We start from the raw sequence: 15,928 nt of genomic DNA on the forward strand, positions 1-15,928 counted from the left end.
GTGAATGCATGTCTGACTCAACATGTCAATACACACTGAAGACTTTGATCTGAAACTACAGGAGAAAAAGTTGTTGAAATCTGCTACCTTTGCCAATGTACTTGGGAGAGACTGAAAGTCGAGTTCGTTTTGGTTGTATACAATCAGACACGGAGGGGTGAGTGAGTTTTTTTCACACATTCATTTACATTTGTGTGTATGACGTGTGCTAATTTTGCAATGCATGTTTCTAAATTTGAGAGTAATGCATGTGTTTGGACTTTATTTGGATGCTGTTGTGTTACTCTTGGTATATTAGGGTATATCTATTGAATTTACCTTCAATACTGTATGTGTTCATACATTGTCTTTAATGTTGAAACTCACAAGTCACTAACATTAGTTATCTCTTTTAGTTCTACCTATGGGCACTGGGCTGTTTGTGATGGCCGTGTCTCAGTGGATGTTCTGTGCTGCAGTGCTGCTCCTCCTCGTCCAGGGGCTCCAGTGTTCTCCGACTCCCCCTGCCTGTACTGAGTCCTGCCTTTGTCAGAGAGGACCTCTGTTAAACTGTTCCTCTGCTGGCCTTTCCAAGGCCCCGCAACACATCCCTTCCACCGTAAATGATCTAGACCTATCTCACAACCTCCTGAACTCCCTTGAACCCTCGTGGCCAAGTTGGGGGCTTAATAATCTATGGCTTGGACACAACAGCATCACTCACCTGTCTCTGTGTGTGGGGAGGAACTGGAGGGGTAAACATGGGAGAATATCCCTCTCACACAACAGAGGAAGATGTGTATCCTGGGCCCCGGCCCTGCAGCTGCTGTCTGCTGAGAGGAACCAGCTAGAGATGATCCCTGAGGGTGAGTCACACACACACTCTTAACACATCAGGAATTGCTTCGCTGTACTATAAATGTAGTTCCACTAATCACAGGTTGCTTTGCCTAACACACATACAGGTAACTGCCAAATTAAAGGAAACACTTCAGTAAATGAGGGATACAAAGTATATTGAAAGCAAGTGCTCCCACACAGGTGTGGTTCCTGAGTTAATTAAGCAATTAACATCCCATCATGCTTAGGGTCATATATAAAAATGCCCAGTTGCCCATTATTTTGCCTACCATGGCTAGAAGATCTCTGTGTCTTTGAAAGAGGGGTCTCGAAGGAGCATAGGAGGTTTAATGGGTGTGTGTGTGTTTTTGCTCAGTCATCAGATCTCAACCCAATTGAACACACCTGACAAAGCGTTTTCTACAACCATTAACAAAACACCAAATGATGGAATTTCTTGTGGAAGAATGGTGTCACATCCCTCCAGTAGAGTTCCAGGCACTTGAAAAATCTATGCCAAGGCGCATTGAAGCTGTTTTGGCTTGTAGTGGCCAAACGCCCTATTAAGGCGATTTATGTTGGTGTTTCCTTTATTTTGGCAGTTACCTGTGCATTCGGAAAGTATTCAGACCCATTGACTTTTCCCACATTTTGTTACGTTACAGCCTTATTATAAATGTATTTAAAAAAAATCTTCAGAAATCTACACACAATACCACATATTGACAAAAATAATTAAAAATCCATTTATTAAAAATAAAAAAACAGAAGTGCCTTATTTACATAAGTATTCAGACCTTTGCTATGAGACTCAAAATTTAGCTCGGATGCATCCTGTTTCTATTGATCATCCTTGAGATGTTTCCACAACTTGGAGTCCACCTGTGGTAAATTAAATTGATTGGACATGATTTGGAAAGGAACACACCTGTCTATATAAGGTCCCACAGTTGACAGTGCAGGTTAAAGCAAAAACCAAGCAATGAGGTTGAATAAATTGTCCATAGAGCTCTGAGACAGGATTGTTTCAAGGCACAGATCTGGGGAAGGGTACCAAAAATGTTTTGTAGCATTGAAGGTTCCCAAGAACACAGTGGCCTCCATCATTCTTTAATGGAAGAAGTTTGGAACCACCAAGACTCTTCCTAGAGCTGGCCGCCCGGCCAAACTGAGCAATCGGGGGAGAGGGGCCTTGGTGAGGGAGGTGACCAAGAACCCATTGGTCACTCTGACAGAGCTCTAGAGTTCCTCTGTGGAGATGGGAGAACCTTCCAGAAGGACAACCATCTCTGCAGCACTCAACCAATCAGGCCTTTATGGTAGAGTGGCCAGACAGAAGCCACTCCTCAGTAAAAGGCACACGACAGCCCACTTAGAGTTTGCCAAAAGGCACCATAATGACTCTCATACCATGAGAAACATGATGAAACCAAGATTGAACTCTTTGGCCTGAATGCCAAGTGTCACAGCTTTGCACACTCTTAGCATTCTCTCAACCAGCTTCACCTGGAATGCTTTTCCAACAGTCTTGAAGGAGTTTCCACATATGCTGAGCACTTGATGGCTGCTTTTCTTTCACTTTGCGGTCCAACTCATCCCAAGGTCAGGTGATTGGGGATTGGGGAGGCCAGGTCATCTGATGCAGCACTCCTTCTTGGTCAAATAGCCCTTACACAGCCTGAAGGTTTGTTGGGTCATTGTCTTGTTGAAAAACAGATTATAGTCCCACTAAGTGCAAACCAGATGGGATGGCGTATTGCTGCAGAATGCTGTGGTAGCCATGCTGGTTAAGTGTGCCTTGAATTCTAAATAAATCACTGACAGTGTCACCAGCAAAGCACTCCCACACCATCACACCTCCTCCTCCAAGCTTCATGGTGGGAACCACACATGCGGAGATCATCCGTTCACCTACTCTGTGTCTCACAAAGACACGGCAGTTGGAACCAAAAATCGCAAATTTGGCCTCATCAGACCAAAGGACAGATTTCCACCGGTCTAATGTTACTTGGCCCAAGCAAGTCTCTTCTTTCTAGTGTCCTTTAGTAGTGGTTTCTTTGCAGCAATTTGACCATGCAGTCTCCTCGGAACAGTTAAAAAAACAGATAAAGCAACACCTCTCCCCTATTTGACCAAGATAGTTTGTGTGTATACATTGATATGTAGGCTACGTGTGCCTTTTTAATAATGTAGTTCTGTCCTTGAGCTGTTCTTGTCTAATGATGATCTGTATTATGTCATTCTGTATTATATTTCATGTTTTGTGTGGACCCCAGTATGAGTAGCTGCTGCTTTTGCAACAGCTAATGGGGATCCAATAAAATACCAAACATTTGATGTTGAGATGTGTCTGTTACTTGAACTCTGAAGCATTTATTTGGGCTGCAATTTCCAAGGCTGGTAACTCTAATGAACTTATCCTCTGCAGCAGAGGTAACTCTGGGGCTTCCTTTCCTGTGGCGGTCCTCATCAGAGCCAGTTTCATCATAGCGCCTGGTTTTTGTGACTGCACTTGAAGAAACTTTCAAAGTTCTTGAATTTTCCGCATTGACTGACCATGTCTTATAGTAATGATGGACTGTCATTTCCCTTTGCTTATTTGAGCTGTTCTTGCCATAATATGGACTGGGTCTTTTATTAAATAGGGCCATCCTCTGTATACCACCCCTACCTTGTCACAACAACTGGCTCAAACACATTAAGAAGGAAAGAATTGAAATTCCACTATTAAACTTAAGGCACACCTCTTAATTTAAATGCATTCCAGGTGACTATCCCATGAAAGCTGCTATCAAGGCAAATGGTGGCTACTTTAAAGAATCTCAAATATAAAATATATAGTTTAACACTTTTTTGGTTCCTACATGATTCCATGTGTTATTTCATAGTTTTGATGTCTTCACTATTATTCTACAATGTTGAAAATAGTAAAAATAAAGAAAAACCCTGGAATGAGTATGTGAGTCCAAACTTTTGACTGGTACTGTTAAGATATTTTATCAAGGTTTCTACCCAGAAACTTAACCATTAGGATTAGAGGTTATGTAGCATGAACAAGGAGTAATTAAAAATAATCAACACAGCTCCAACTGGGTTGGAGGGGGGGGGAAGAGAGGAATGCATGTGTGTGCCTAACGAAAACAAAGAGGATCCTTAACCTATGTTTGAACCGACCCAGCTATATATCTGTGAAGATAAAATAAGACAGCGAGACCCCCTCCAGGTTTTCCGTATCTGGGGGGGACTGGAACTAAGTGGTAATAAACTGTGGTGAGACTTCAGGAGATAATCCAGATATAGTGTGTAATGTATATGTGTTAGTGGGTTGGAATGGACTTTTGAAGCTGCTTTGTCAGAGAAGAGGATCTAAAACGTTATTGGATGAAATGTGAGGTATATAAACCAATTAACATGGTATTATGACCAGAGCGCTCTCGAGAATAAATGTTATTGGCTAATTTTGATTGACTGGTCTCTGTCTATTTTATGCAAATAAGAATCTTACAAATTCTTATAAAACAGTGTTTTAAATTGAATTGGTTGTTGAACACATAATAACTAAATTCATCTAACAGGTACTGTATGTAAATGTGATATTTCTGATATTTTTATAACATTTGCTAAACTTTCCAAAAAAGTTTTGTTTTGTCTTTATGGGCTATTGGGTATAGATTAAACAGGAAAAAAACTAATGAATCCATTTCAGAATAAGTCTAACGTAACAATGTGGAAAAGGTCAAGGTCTAAATACTTTCTGAATGCAACATACACGCACATGCATGAACACCCATACTCTTATGAATGATTATCCAACATAATTAGGACTTTGCTCTTTTCGGAAATGATTAAACTGGCCCAGTCAATCACAAAATGAATTTGACAAATCATTGTACAATCTTCAGCCAATTGTAGACGCTGTTTACTGACATTCCAATGGTTCATCAGAGGGTGTAAAAGTGTAATGATTGTGTTTTAAAGGAGGAAAATGCCTCAATCATAATTGTACAGTAGTATTATCTTACTGTTTTAAAAATGCCATCAAAGGGAGTTAAACCTTTTAGTTGTGTATGCATTCACTGATGATTGTGTTTTCTCCTTGTTTGAGGTTTGTGAGGACTGTCGGCAGTTGCTCTGTGAGACAGGGGCCTCTCCGTGCTGCTTGGTATTCTGCTCAGTCTCCTAGCGCTCCTCTAAGGAAGCCCAGACCCACAATGCCTCACTTCAGCACAGCAGTGTCAGCCTAGTGAAAAGAGGAGACCGCAGGAGAGACTGAAAATCAGTGTAAACTAAATTCTGTCAACAGAAATCCTTGGCCTGAATCAGTCATAACATTTCCATTTTAGCAGACACTCTTATCCAGAGTGATTTACAGGAGCAATTAGGGTTAAGTGCCTTGCTCAATGGCACATAGGCAGGCTTTTCACCTAGTCATCTCAGGATTTGAACCAGCAACCTTTTGTTACTGCCTAAATGCTCTTAATCACTAGGCTACCCAACCCTAGTCATTTGTTTATACTCTAGCCAGGACATACTGTTTAGCATATAATTAATTCAAAACAAATCTGTGCCAAGTAAAAAACCATTTGATTGTCAATAACTCAGTGTCCCCAATGTCTTGTAGTGATAATGCCTCTGCGTCTTTGTTACCTACACACCGTAGTACTGTACACTGAGGTGTCACCACAATGGCCCAGGGAAGTAAACCCTATAGTGGGGGTAAACAAATGCTATCAGTGCCTCCTAGTTCAGTCATGTCAGGTATAGGGAGCAGGTGTTGCTGTGGATTCCCAGACAGGTAGGCAGGGATATGTAAGGGCAGGTATTCATTCATCTCAGGATGGTCCCTGCTCGTAAAGCAATGGGAGGAATGTCATGTCAGCTTACTGCCCACATACAGAACAAAGATGAAGGGGACTTCTGTGATCATATAGTCAACCACCTCATGATTACCATCATCTGTGCATTACTGAGGACAAACAGGTGCCATCCTAGTCATCTGACATTATGCCACTAATGTGAGGACTATGTTGGTGTGCTGTCCACTAGGCCTGGGAGGCAGTGAGTTCCTGCAGGTGCTTCAGCTCTCCCACAACAGGATCTCTGGCCTGCAACCTGGAGATCTTTGCAGGTGCCCCCATCTGAGAGAGCTTTGCCTGCAGCACAACCACATATCCAACCTCCACCCACATGCCCTCAAGGACCTCCCAGAGCTCAGGGTAACTACAAATCATTAATAGTAACTACTGCATCACAACATGTTATCTGGTAACATGTTATCGGTCCTTCTGTAGCTCAGTTGGTAGAGCATGGCGCTTGTATCGCCAGGGTAGTGGGTTCGTTTCCCGGGACCACCCATACGTAGAATGTATGCACACGACTGTAAGTCGCTTTGGATAAAAGCGTCTGCTAAATGGCATTTTTTTTTTTTTGGTTACCACCTGACCCAAACCTCAACTGAGCTCAGTACTATAAAACAGATTTCTGACATACCTATCATTTTCATAATGACATCCTTCAAAGGTCCTGGATCTGAGCTTCAACCTGTTGACCACAATCTCTCCATCCGCCTACCTGTCGCTACGTAACCTGAATGCCCTGGTGGAGGTGAGTGGTAACAGGTGGAGGTGTGACTGCAGCCTGCGGAGCGTGAGGAGGTGGATGGCCTACGATAGGCAAAGGGCCCAACAGCAGATCTGGAGGGGGGTGGTGTGTTCCTCCCCCTCCACCCACACCTGTTACACTTGGAGGACAGTGACCTCACCTGCTCTACAGAGGAGAACAGGGAGGGGCTCCACCAGGATGTGACAGTGACTGAGGGGACAGAGATCCTGCTGCCCTGCGGCACCCTGCGGCAAAGGTAACACACCCAGACAGGAAGCTGCTGCCTTTCACTTGTTGCATTACACCAATATTACATTTGTTTGTAACAACTTACATTTCAGATCAATCATATAAGATGTGATGTGAATAAAGTAGCAGCCTTAATGATAAAACAATGTAATCATGCTTGGCTTTATGACAGTAATACACTGATGTATTTGTTCTAGATTCAACATGGTGGACGACTAATGGACAAGTTTCTGGAAGTCAGATGGGCCTGCTGATCAGTGACATCACAGAGGAAGACGCAGGGCTGTACGTGTGCATGTCTGGGCCAGAAGAGCAGTATATATATCTGTATTCAACATCCATGTTCACAAGACACAGAGGAAAAGCAGAGGCACCAGGAGTTTACACGGGGAGAGGAAGCTGATACACACAGAGGTAGACAGCCTACAGAGGGAGGATCAGGGGACAGACCTGAACTCTCTAGATCTCCACAGGGCTTCTCAGAGAACACAGTCTGACCTGGTCCTGGCTGTCTGCCTGTCTGTATTCATCACCTTCCTGTTAGCATTTATACTTGGTGCCCTTTCCAGACCTCTCTTGGACCCTCTCTGGAGGAGGTGCTGTAACCGTACCAAGCAAAGCTCCTCCCCAGCCCAGTCGCTCTCCTCTGCTGGGCAGGGACCCTACGACAATGGCGCCTATTCAGATGAGGCGCAGGAGGAACTAGGAACACACAGGGAGAGTAGTGTGACATTCAGAGGACATCCTTCAGAAATAAGGGATCAGAGTAGCATTACATACTATGATACGGTGGCCAATGGCAGACAGGACAACCTCGCTGGGGAATATGATGCAACATATGAGAATGTTTATGCAAAGGATCTCACACCCCTCCCTTGAGGTCCATCACCCACCTGACGAGAAGCCCAGGGCACAGGACTCTGTCAGCTCAGGCAGCTCCCAACAGGACAGCCCAGAGACAGACACCCATAGTGGAGAACTCTCTGATGTCTCTCTGAGTGAACCACAAATGGGTGCTCACCCAGTCCATACCCACCATGGCATGGAGTTTGAACCCATCCCTGACCCAGAACAGTTGCAGGGATATCGAAGCTCATCCGTGTCTTCACACTCTGACCAGGAGAGGCCGGATAGGGATCAGGATATGCACTGGCCCAAAAACTATTTGGCTCAAAGATTGGAAGAGAAGTGCAAGACCCAGAACAATCCCTGGGAACATCAATCCCTCCAGAAGGAAGATGACTCCTTTGAGCAGAGTTCAGATTTCCCTATGGTTAAACAAGTTGATGTGCCACAGATCAAGATCGGCAGCGTGGGTGAGATCCCTGGATTTACAGCTGAGCCCTTTACGGATTGGAAACCAATCAAGGCAGATCCAAACCCCATGGAGCCTGAGCTGTGGAATGACAGTGGAGAGAGCTTTGAGTTCCCTGATTCTATCCGAGGTGCATCGGGACAGTCCAGCAGTCAAGATCTCTCAGGTTCTGCTTTTGACGATCAGTTGAGAAAGAAGTATGAACAAGCTCGGAATGAAGAACCGCTGGTGAAAGACCAGAGGGAGAATAATAAACTGCTGGAGCTGAACCTAAGTTACAGTGGGAATGAACCTACAGTGTACACTGTGAACCCAGAGACAGAGGTAGTGAAGGAGAAGATGATTGTCCAGAATGTGGGTGAACTGATACAGGAAGTTCAGAGTGCTCTGAAAACACAGGAGTGCTATGATATGTCCAGTGATCGTGGGGATGAACCCACAAAGTGCACCGTGAATGAGGAGGATTCAGCTCAAGTTCCAGATGTCATGTACAGGGATCCATCTCTCAGTCTTGGAGACACTGTCTCTTTGGTGTCAAGGAAAACTCTGAATATTGGCTTTAAGAAATACACCAAGCCCCTTCCACAGCTGTCTTTGCCAAAAACATCCCTCCCTTTCTCCACCTCTTCAGATTCTCAAACTCAACTCTATGTCCCCCCACTTGGGAGACGTCTGGATAGCCATCCCCCTCAGGAAGCTCCACCTGCTGCCCCAAGAACACCCCCACCCTCTGGTTCATCCTCTTCTAGAACCGGGAGCGAGGATGAGACTACAATGAACCGAAAAAGAGAAGAGAAAGCTAATATCCCTGACGTCACATATAGGGATTACTCTCTCAGATCTGGAGACACATCAACTAAACTATCTTTCTCTCCAAGAAAAGATCTAAATATGGGCTTTTCCAGCGAGAGTGCTCAATATCAACATGAGTCTGTGACAAGGTACGAGAGTGTCACCAGAACAAAGGGTGTAGACTTTGATGAAGACAGCAAGCTTCGTCCCCAAATGTCTTTGCCCAAAACATTACTCCTTTCCATCACCTCCTCAGACAGGGTCAGAGCTGAGGAGCCATCAGTTAAAATCTACATCCCTGGACTTAGGAGGCGTCAGAATATTCAGCCCCCTCAGGATGCTCCACCTGCCAAATCATCCTCTTCCAGCTGTGAGAGTGGAGATGAGACTCCAAAACACACAATGAAACCAGCTAAAGCCATCACAGATTATTTTTCCCCAAGAAGAACACTCAATACCAGCTTTAACAACTCAGCCAGTACCACAGATGAGGTGGAGAGGAAGTCCGAAGCAGAGGACAGGTGGGATCAGCCAAGGCTTGGTAAAGTGAAGGCGCTATCAGAGAGGACACGAAGGGACACAGAGGAAAGTTCTACAGACATGAATGTTTCTTTCTCCCAAATAAGAGCGCTCAATATCAACTTTGATGCCTCAGACAGCAGCACAGACGAGGTGGGGGAGGAGTACCGGAGCAGACTACAGTAACCCTACTGAAGAAATCAGTCCCTCTCCCCAACTGTCATTGTACAAAACATCACACTTTTTCTCCACCCCCACAGATGAGGCGAGGCCTAGAGGAGAGTATTCACTCCAAATTCCCCTACACAGGAAGCGCTTAGTTGTAGACAGCCAGCCCCCCCCCTGGCTCTACCGGATGCCCCAGCAACACCTCCACCATCCCCAGAGGGAGAGGAGGCAGCAGGGTCTGGGTGGAGGAGTAGGGAACAACAGATAAGAGCCATGGATGGATTTGGCTGTAACTCCACGACACAGGGAGACCGGAGCTATATGGGGTTAGTGGTTGCTAAACCATTCGGCATATCTCGTCCATATCAGAGCGTTACCTCAGAAACCATTATGACCACCCGGTGTAGTGAGGTCTCTACCTCTGGTGACCTCAATATGACCTACTCCAACTCCCCCCCTCCATTTTGAAACACACAAAGAGGGCAGTGAAGCTTGAGAGCTACAACTGTAATTGTTTGTACTGATTAAAGAAATGACCTGAGAAGTTAATGCAGCAGATGAAAGTTGTTAAAACGTAAGTTTATTTTACAGAATTATACTGTTATTACATTGTTGTAAATGAGTGTAACACCAGACATGTTTGTCTTAATGAAAATAGCTGTGTAAGTGACTGAATTATTTCAGACTGAGGCAAATAAAAGGTGGGACCATTAAAACCCAATTTCCCAGATTCATATCCACCTACTTTACTCACTCAGTACCCTACTCCCCTCTATTTTGCTACAAAATCCTCTTCATGACACTATCATAAATAAACCTGTAATGAAAGTCGCCCATATTGTGTTTGATGTTTTTATATCAGTTGATCTATGGGTACCTGGATAATAAGGTGCACACATGACGTGGTAATTACTGTGGTAATGCAATAGTAAAAATACATTAGGCCTACAGTAGCGGAATCAAACATGATCCTGTGCAATTTAAAAACACAGAACGAACATCTCATCACAAACCACATTTGAATCTTTCTGTAAAGGAAGATGGCAAAGCAAAAATGAATGACAACAGTAAGTTAATATAGAGATACTGTAGGTTACAGTGAAAACACATACTGTACATACATATAGTCAGGACAGGGTTGTTCAACCTCCTGCATTACCAATGTAGAACACCATCTGAATTCGACTTATTAGTGTACAGTCCAGCCACTAGATCCATCTCCAAAAACCTAATATAGACAAATATACTGATGACTGGACAGGACAGCCAAAGCATCATGGATCACTGATAGGTGGAGATCTCATGTGACCTTACTACTTCATAAATTGATCCATTTACTGTATATGCTTTAGTTGTGGATAAGATGCCACTGGGTTTGACATGTCAAAAGATCTAACATCATTCTTACAACGCAGTCTAATGTTAATTTCAGTTCATGTCCATTTGTTTGAGAGACACTGTTGTTTACTGTGTGTGATAGGGGGAGGGGTTGGCAAATGGAGGGACCTCTTCCTCAAATGAGGTTACGTGTGTTTCAGCTCTGAATATACACAATAATGGTTTTCATAAAGCATTAAGACAACATGGAGGATATCAAATGAAGCACAAATTCCTGTACAAAAAAAAAAAAAGTTTTCAAAAATCTCATCCATTCTGACGGAGAGCGTGCAACGTTTCACTCATGACAATTGAGCGTCACATCACAGCCAGAGAAAAGTTTATACATGTGTTACAAGAACATTAGCAAAAGCATAGCATTGTCACAGAGGTCAAGCTCTAACCCTTCAATGTCCATGGTCTAACTCTAACCCTTCAATGTCCATGGTCTAACTCTAACCCTTCAATGTCCATGGTCTAACTCTAACCCTTCAATGTCCATGGTCTAACTCTAACCCTTCAATGTCCATGGTCTAACTCTAACCCTTCAATGTCCATGGTCTAACTCTAACCCTTCAATGTCCATGGTCTAACTCTAACCCTTCAATGTCCATGGTCTAACTCTAACCCTTCAATGTCCATGGTCTAACTCTAACCCTTCAATGTCCATGGTCTAACTCTAACCCTTCAATGTCCATGGTCTAACTCTAACCCTTCAATGTCCATGGTCCATCTCTAACCCTTCAATGTCCATGGTCCATCTCTAACCCTTCAATGTCCATGGTCCATCTCTAACCCTTCAATGTCCATGGTCCATCTCTAACCCTTCAATGTCCATGGTCCATCTCTAACCCTTCAATGTCCATGGTTTTGAGACCTCTTGAATGATAAGCCCAAAAGTCTCATTTCATCCTGATCCAATCCCTGACCACTGTGTGCGCGCACACGGGTGTGTTGAGCAAGTAAAGCAAACTCCAGAAAAAATGTTGAGAAAGAAAACATACAAACCTACAGCTTAGAAACATAGATTGGTCACGTAAACCATGAATGCTGGCCAGTCCACTAACAACTGACCACTGCACTGTAATAAGAGTTTATAGGCAGCACTGCTGATTGGTTAGTTGTGGTATGAGGTCAACTGAAGCCTTCGCAGGGGGCTAAAATACTTTAGCACAGGCTGGTGGTATCATAGTGAGCATGGGGATGAAAACCACTGGGGGCTCAAATCACTGGCACAAATGACTTAGTTATAGTAAACTGTGGAGGTGTCCTCGTCCATCTGTAACAGCTTTGGGGACTGGCTAAAAGAACAACTACTGTAACACTCAGCCTGACAATGTACTTCTTTAAGAATTCCAATTCAACCCAAATATAGGACAAAACTGATAGAAACGATGGGTTCTGTAGGTTATAAAGAGACAAGCACAGATCAAGTTCAAAGCACGGATATACAATATTCAAATGTGCCCAGGTCAAAATGACCTTGATTTAAGACGAAGACCGACTGTTCAAAGGGGAGGGATTTTGTTTGTTTAATTCCTCCTCACGGGAGCGAGTGGATTTTTCTCTAATTACCATTTAGCCCACGTCAGCCACTCATGAGAACAGTTATCCTATCACACAGCACACAGTGAGGGGATGCAACACCACAGGGTCTGCCATGTGCTTAACCACCATGCAACATGGGTAGGGAACATTACCCGGACATAGTTGGCGTCTCCATAGTGACCATAAGTCATCTACATCCCAATCTCGCCAGGGCAGTTTACACCCAGTTTTGGATCTTACACCCCCCCTGCAATCATTACCTGGAAGCACCACCTGTCATCGCTGACACGCACCTCTCCATTTTGTATAGTTTGTTTTCTCATAGCCGTCGTCATCGTATTATGTTGTTTTGTTGACGGTTGTTGCAGTGTACCTGATGCTATGACATCTCTCTCTCTTTGTACCATTCCACAAACTCATCCAACAAAACTGGCCCTGACAAGATGAATAGAAAAGAATGATAACATTAGGGAATTGATCAGCTGTACCACTATGAGAATGAGTGTATTAGTGTGCGTGTGGATACTCACAGGCTCCATCCTCGTCATAGTTACTGAGTTCCAGGTTGATTGTCCTGCTGAACTCTAAAACGTTGCACCACTGGTCTTTGTTGATGACCTTATACTTGGATTGCTAAATAAATTAACGTAGACAGGCAGTCAATACAAAGAACACTACATTCACACACAGTTCCCTCACTTTATTAAGTTGAATGTTACTCAGGCTAGACTCCATACCTCTAAAAACTGATTGAACACAGGAAACAGTGACCAAGTCTTTCCCAGGAGAAGCCCCAACATGCACTTGGCAGTGTTCAGGTCTAAACTCCTCTGGTCCTTTTCCTGTACAATCAAAAATATACAGACAGTGCTAAGGTCCCGGGTCAAATACGACTCAATTTAAATATTTAGCTGTAAGTGATTAAGTAATACAGTAAGCCTACTAGTAACGGTCAATGATTCTGTGTAATTCATGAGGACAAATCCAAATCCCATGTGCTTTGTTTATTAAATGGTATTGATCTCACTTCAAGCACTATATTTCCATTCACTGTAAAGCTCAATTAAATTGCTTTCAGGGGAACATGCCTTACTTCAAGCCAGACTATGTAAATATCCCATCAGTACTCTTGACAAGCACTTCAGCCATGAAAGACAAACAAGAAAATCATCTTGACACTCAAAACTTATGAATACAAAACAGAGCTGACAGCACAGCAATATTTTCATACCCGACGACACTGATTTTTGTGTGTTTATTTTTAAAGTTTAATCTGTCGTGTGTTGAATCTAAATATCAACAAATAAATATCCAAGGGGAATGAATATCCCAGTCAGAGGAAATCTAGTGATAATACCGCAGATCAGGTTTTGCCTCACTCACCCGAGCAAAGTCGAAGGCATATCTGTAAATGAGCTTAAAGTTGCTGGTGTTGTTTAGGACAGACCTCAGGTAGTCCAGGGAGTTCCTCAGCCTCTCTGTGGAGTCGCACCTGACAACACCAGAGAGACATGTTAGAGACAGACTAGAGTCCCAGCTGTCAGAGTGTAGACTATAAAACAAGACAGTTAACTATAAAGTAGACTATATGGGTAGACTATAACCCCAGTCTGGGGTCAGCACCATTTTGTACACCGCACAGCCTGGAATGGAAATAAACTATATGGACAGACACGCACAGAACATACGTACAGTTGAAGTCGGAAGTTTACAAACACCTTAGCCAAATATATTTCACATTCCCAGTGGGTCAGAAGTTTACATACACTCAACTAGTATTTTGTAGCATTGCCTTTAAGTTGTTTAACTTGGGTCAAACATTTTGGGTAGCCTTCCACAAGCTTCCCATAATAATTTGGGTGAATTTTGGCCCATACCTCTTGACAGAGCTGATGTAACGGAGTCAGATTTGTAGGCCTCCTTGCTCGCACACGCTTTTTCAGTTCTGCCCACAAATGTTCTACAGGATTGAGGTCAGGGCTTTGTGATGGCCACTCCAATACCTTGACTTAGTTGTCCTTAAGACATTTTGCCACAACTTTGGAAGTATGCTTGGGGTCATTGTCCATTTGGAAGAGCCAAATGCGACCAAGCTTAAACTTCCTGACTGATGTCTTGAGATGTTGCTTCAATATATCCACATAATTTCCCCACCTCATGATGCAATCGATTTTTTGAAGTGCACCAGTCCCTCCTGCAGCAAAGCACCCTCACAACATGATGCTGCCATCCCCATGCTTCACAGTTGGGATTGTGTTCTTCTGCTTGCAAGCCTCCCCTTTTTTCCTCCAAACAGAACGATGGTCATTATGGCCAAACAGTTCTATTTGTGTTTCATCAGACAAGAGGTTTTTTTTAATGGCGGTTTTGGAGTAGTGGCTTCTTCCTTGCTGAGCGGAACCTTTCAGGTTATGTCGATATAGGACTCATTTTACTGTGAATATATATACTTTTGTACCCGTTTCCTTCTGCATCTTCACAAGGTCCTTTGCTGCTGTTCTGAGATTGATTTGCACTTTTTGCACCAAAGTACGTTCATCTCTAGGAGAATGAACGCGTCTCCTTCCTGAGCGTTATGACAGCTGCGTGGTCCCATGGTGTTTATACTCAAACTATTGTTTGTACAGATGAAAGTGGTACCTTCAGGCATTTGGAAATTGCTCCAAAGGATGAACCAGACTTGTGGAGGTCTACAATTTTTTTTCTGAAGTCTTGGTTGATTTATTTTGATTTTCCCATGATGTCAAGCAAAGAGGCACTGAGTTTGAAGGGAGGCCTTGAAATACATCCACAGGTACACCTCCAATTGACTCAAATGATGTCAATTAGCCTATCAGAAGCTTCTAAAGCCATGACATCATTTTCTGGAATTTTCCAAGCTGTTTAAAGGCACAGTCAACTTAGTGTAAACTTCTGACCCACTGGAATTGTGATACATAATAATACAGAAGTGAAATAATCTGTAAACAATTGCTGGAAGACTTACTGGCACAAAGTAGATATCCTAACCGACTTGCCAAAACTCTAGTTTGTTAACAAGAAATGTGTGGAGTGGTTGAAAAACGAGTTTTAATGACTCCAACCTAAGTGTATGTAAACTCCCGACTTCAACTGTATAATAAAAACACACAAATTGAGAGCAGACTTACTGCAGGGAGCCCATGCCTTTCAACCACTCTTGTAGGGTGAAGTAGCCCATACTCTGGGCATCTAACTTCCAGGCCAGAACCAGCATCACCACCTGTTCACAAACACCATACACTCACAATCTTTCAATAACATAGTTTTGGCATGGGTCCTTAGATCCTTAAAAGGTTCTACAGCTGCACCAGCAAGAGCATCCTGACTGGTTGCATCACTGCCTGGTATGGCAACTGCTCGGCCTCCGACCACAAGGCACTACAGAGGGTAGTGCGAATGGTCCAGTACATCACTGGAGCCAAGCTTCCTGCCATTCAGGACCTCTATACCAGGCGGTGTCAGAGGAAGGCCCTAAAAATGATCAAAGACTCCAGCCACCCTAGTCATAGACTGTTCTCT

At 43.5% G+C, this 15,928-nt stretch overlaps 2 protein-coding genes across 7 annotated transcripts in view; one reads left to right on the forward strand and one right to left on the reverse strand.

The window, feature by feature from the left end:
- LOC123996828 lies at positions 1 to 10,294 on the forward strand. Of its 2 annotated transcripts, XM_046300576.1 has the most exons (5): positions 1 to 157; positions 396 to 845; positions 5,866 to 6,035; positions 6,340 to 6,676; positions 6,867 to 10,294. In XM_046300576.1, the coding sequence occupies exon 5, from the start codon at positions 7,451 to 7,453 to the stop codon at positions 9,479 to 9,481; it is 2,031 nt and encodes a 676-aa protein (XP_046156532.1). In that variant the 5' UTR covers positions 1 to 157; positions 396 to 845; positions 5,866 to 6,035; positions 6,340 to 6,676; positions 6,867 to 7,450; the 3' UTR covers positions 9,482 to 10,294. The 2 variants fall into 2 exon arrangements, with proteins under 2 accessions (XP_046156532.1, XP_046156533.1); XM_046300577.1 differs by lacking the exons at positions 1 to 157; positions 396 to 845 and having other exon boundaries at positions 3,339 to 6,035.
- dcun1d4 (DCN1, defective in cullin neddylation 1, domain containing 4 (S. cerevisiae)) overlaps positions 10,022 to 15,928 on the reverse strand; it is an 18,346-nt gene continuing 12,439 nt past the window's right edge. For all 5 annotated transcript variants that reach the window (XM_046300580.1, XM_046300582.1, XM_046300579.1 and 2 more), the window contains 5 exons: positions 15,538 to 15,629; positions 13,772 to 13,880; positions 13,126 to 13,230; positions 12,919 to 13,021; positions 10,022 to 12,823 (listed from right to left, as the gene is read on the reverse strand). In XM_046300580.1, coding sequence (XP_046156536.1) covers positions 12,768 to 12,823; positions 12,919 to 13,021; positions 13,126 to 13,230; positions 13,772 to 13,880; positions 15,538 to 15,629 — 465 coding nt within the window. In that variant the 3' untranslated portion in view covers positions 10,022 to 12,767. The remainder of the gene's footprint in view (positions 12,824 to 12,918; positions 13,022 to 13,125; positions 13,231 to 13,771; positions 13,881 to 15,537; positions 15,630 to 15,928) is intronic.

The sequence above is a fragment of the Oncorhynchus gorbuscha genome, linkage group LG15 (assembly GCF_021184085.1).
Source record: "Oncorhynchus gorbuscha isolate QuinsamMale2020 ecotype Even-year linkage group LG15, OgorEven_v1.0, whole genome shotgun sequence".
NCBI lineage: Eukaryota > Metazoa > Chordata > Actinopteri > Salmoniformes > Salmonidae > Oncorhynchus > Oncorhynchus gorbuscha.